Here is a 1318-nt window from a genome sequence, read left to right as displayed (position 1 = left end):
ATCTGTTATAGACTTAGACTTAGTATCATTATTGCCTCTTGTTAATCAGGAATATTTTTATACAGGTTTCTTAACATTCATCAACTGCTGGAATGTGCGTTTCACTACCAAACTACAGAATTGCTTCATGGTAACAAAAGTTGGTGCCCTCTGCATTGTCATTTTAGCTGGTCTTGTGACTATTTGCATGGGTGAGTTACAAAAGAAAGATCTGATTATGGAATATGCTAACAAAGCCATGAAATTTACATATTGTCATATTTGACAAATGGGTCATTTCTCCCAATAAGCCAATATTTAATCATAACTTAAATTTGTATCTTGCAGGTAACACGCAAAACTTTGAAAATTCATTTGAAGGGACCAAGACAGACCCAGGAAGTATTGCTGTGTCTTTCTACTCTGGTATATTTTCTTATGCTGGATGGAACTACCTTAATTTCATGACAGAGGAACTACAGAATCCATTTGTGTATGTATACTTTAATGCTTTGAACCGTAGTTAATATCTGCATTTTATTATTCATATGCTGTTTATTTTTCATATGTATCTTCACTGTGACCTACATTCCAGATGTCTCATGATTAAATTTTTTTTATCTGTTGGTAAATAATGAATACTATTTTGAAATTCTTATAAGGGTTATATCTATTTTGCAACAGTGTCAGACTGCGTAAAAGTGTGTACAATTTTAAAAATCAAATTGGAAGAAAAGATTGATATCTAAATAAAAGCAATCAAGTAAAAGAACCTTTCTTCCTGTTTCTGCAGGAATTTACCTCGTGCTATCTACATTTCACTGCCACTGGTGACATTAGTGTATGTATTGGCAAATGTAGGTTATCTGGCTGTTCTAACACCTACTGAAATGCTGGCATCAGATGCTATTGCAGTGGTAAGAATCATTCATTAGTTTTTGTTTGCATTACATTTTTTCCTTTTTATCATTTACATTGCCATGTTATGTTTCTCATAAGTCTTTGCCAATTATATTAAATTAAGCCATAATTTCTACATCTTAAAGAGAATATACTACTTACATAATTATCTCTTAGCATTGATGATCAATTATTTTAATTATATAAACACACAAAAGTTATTTTTCTTTGCCTGAACAGACTATGGCCGACAAGCTCTTCTCTTACTGCAGTTGGATCATGCCAATTCTCGTTGCAATCTCAGCATTCGGTGGTCTCTCTGTGCATATTATGACATCATCAAGGTAAAACATTGTATCTTGACTTTGTGCATTTGTCATTTTACATAACTATGATCCAATCCTCATTGCCAATATGAAATTTGCAGGTCATATTACAC

At 32.6% G+C, this 1318-nt stretch overlaps 1 protein-coding gene across 2 annotated transcripts in view; it reads left to right on the top strand.

The window, feature by feature from the left end:
• The window catches only part of LOC119585710 (Y+L amino acid transporter 2-like), a 35590-nt gene that overhangs the window by 28384 nt on the left and 5888 nt on the right, over positions 1-1318 (top strand). For both annotated transcript variants that reach the window (XM_037934396.1, XM_037934395.1), the window contains exons 5-8: positions 66-191; positions 328-472; positions 773-896; positions 1120-1223. In XM_037934396.1, coding sequence (XP_037790324.1) covers positions 66-191; positions 328-472; positions 773-896; positions 1120-1223 — 499 coding nt within the window. The remainder of the gene's footprint in view (positions 1-65; positions 192-327; positions 473-772; positions 897-1119; positions 1224-1318) is intronic.

Source organism: Penaeus monodon, chromosome 20 (genome assembly GCF_015228065.2).
Source record: "Penaeus monodon isolate SGIC_2016 chromosome 20, NSTDA_Pmon_1, whole genome shotgun sequence".
Taxonomy (NCBI): domain Eukaryota; kingdom Metazoa; phylum Arthropoda; class Malacostraca; order Decapoda; family Penaeidae; genus Penaeus; species Penaeus monodon.
Note: the sequence above shows the minus strand (reverse complement) of the source record. Positions and strands in the feature narration are given on the sequence as shown.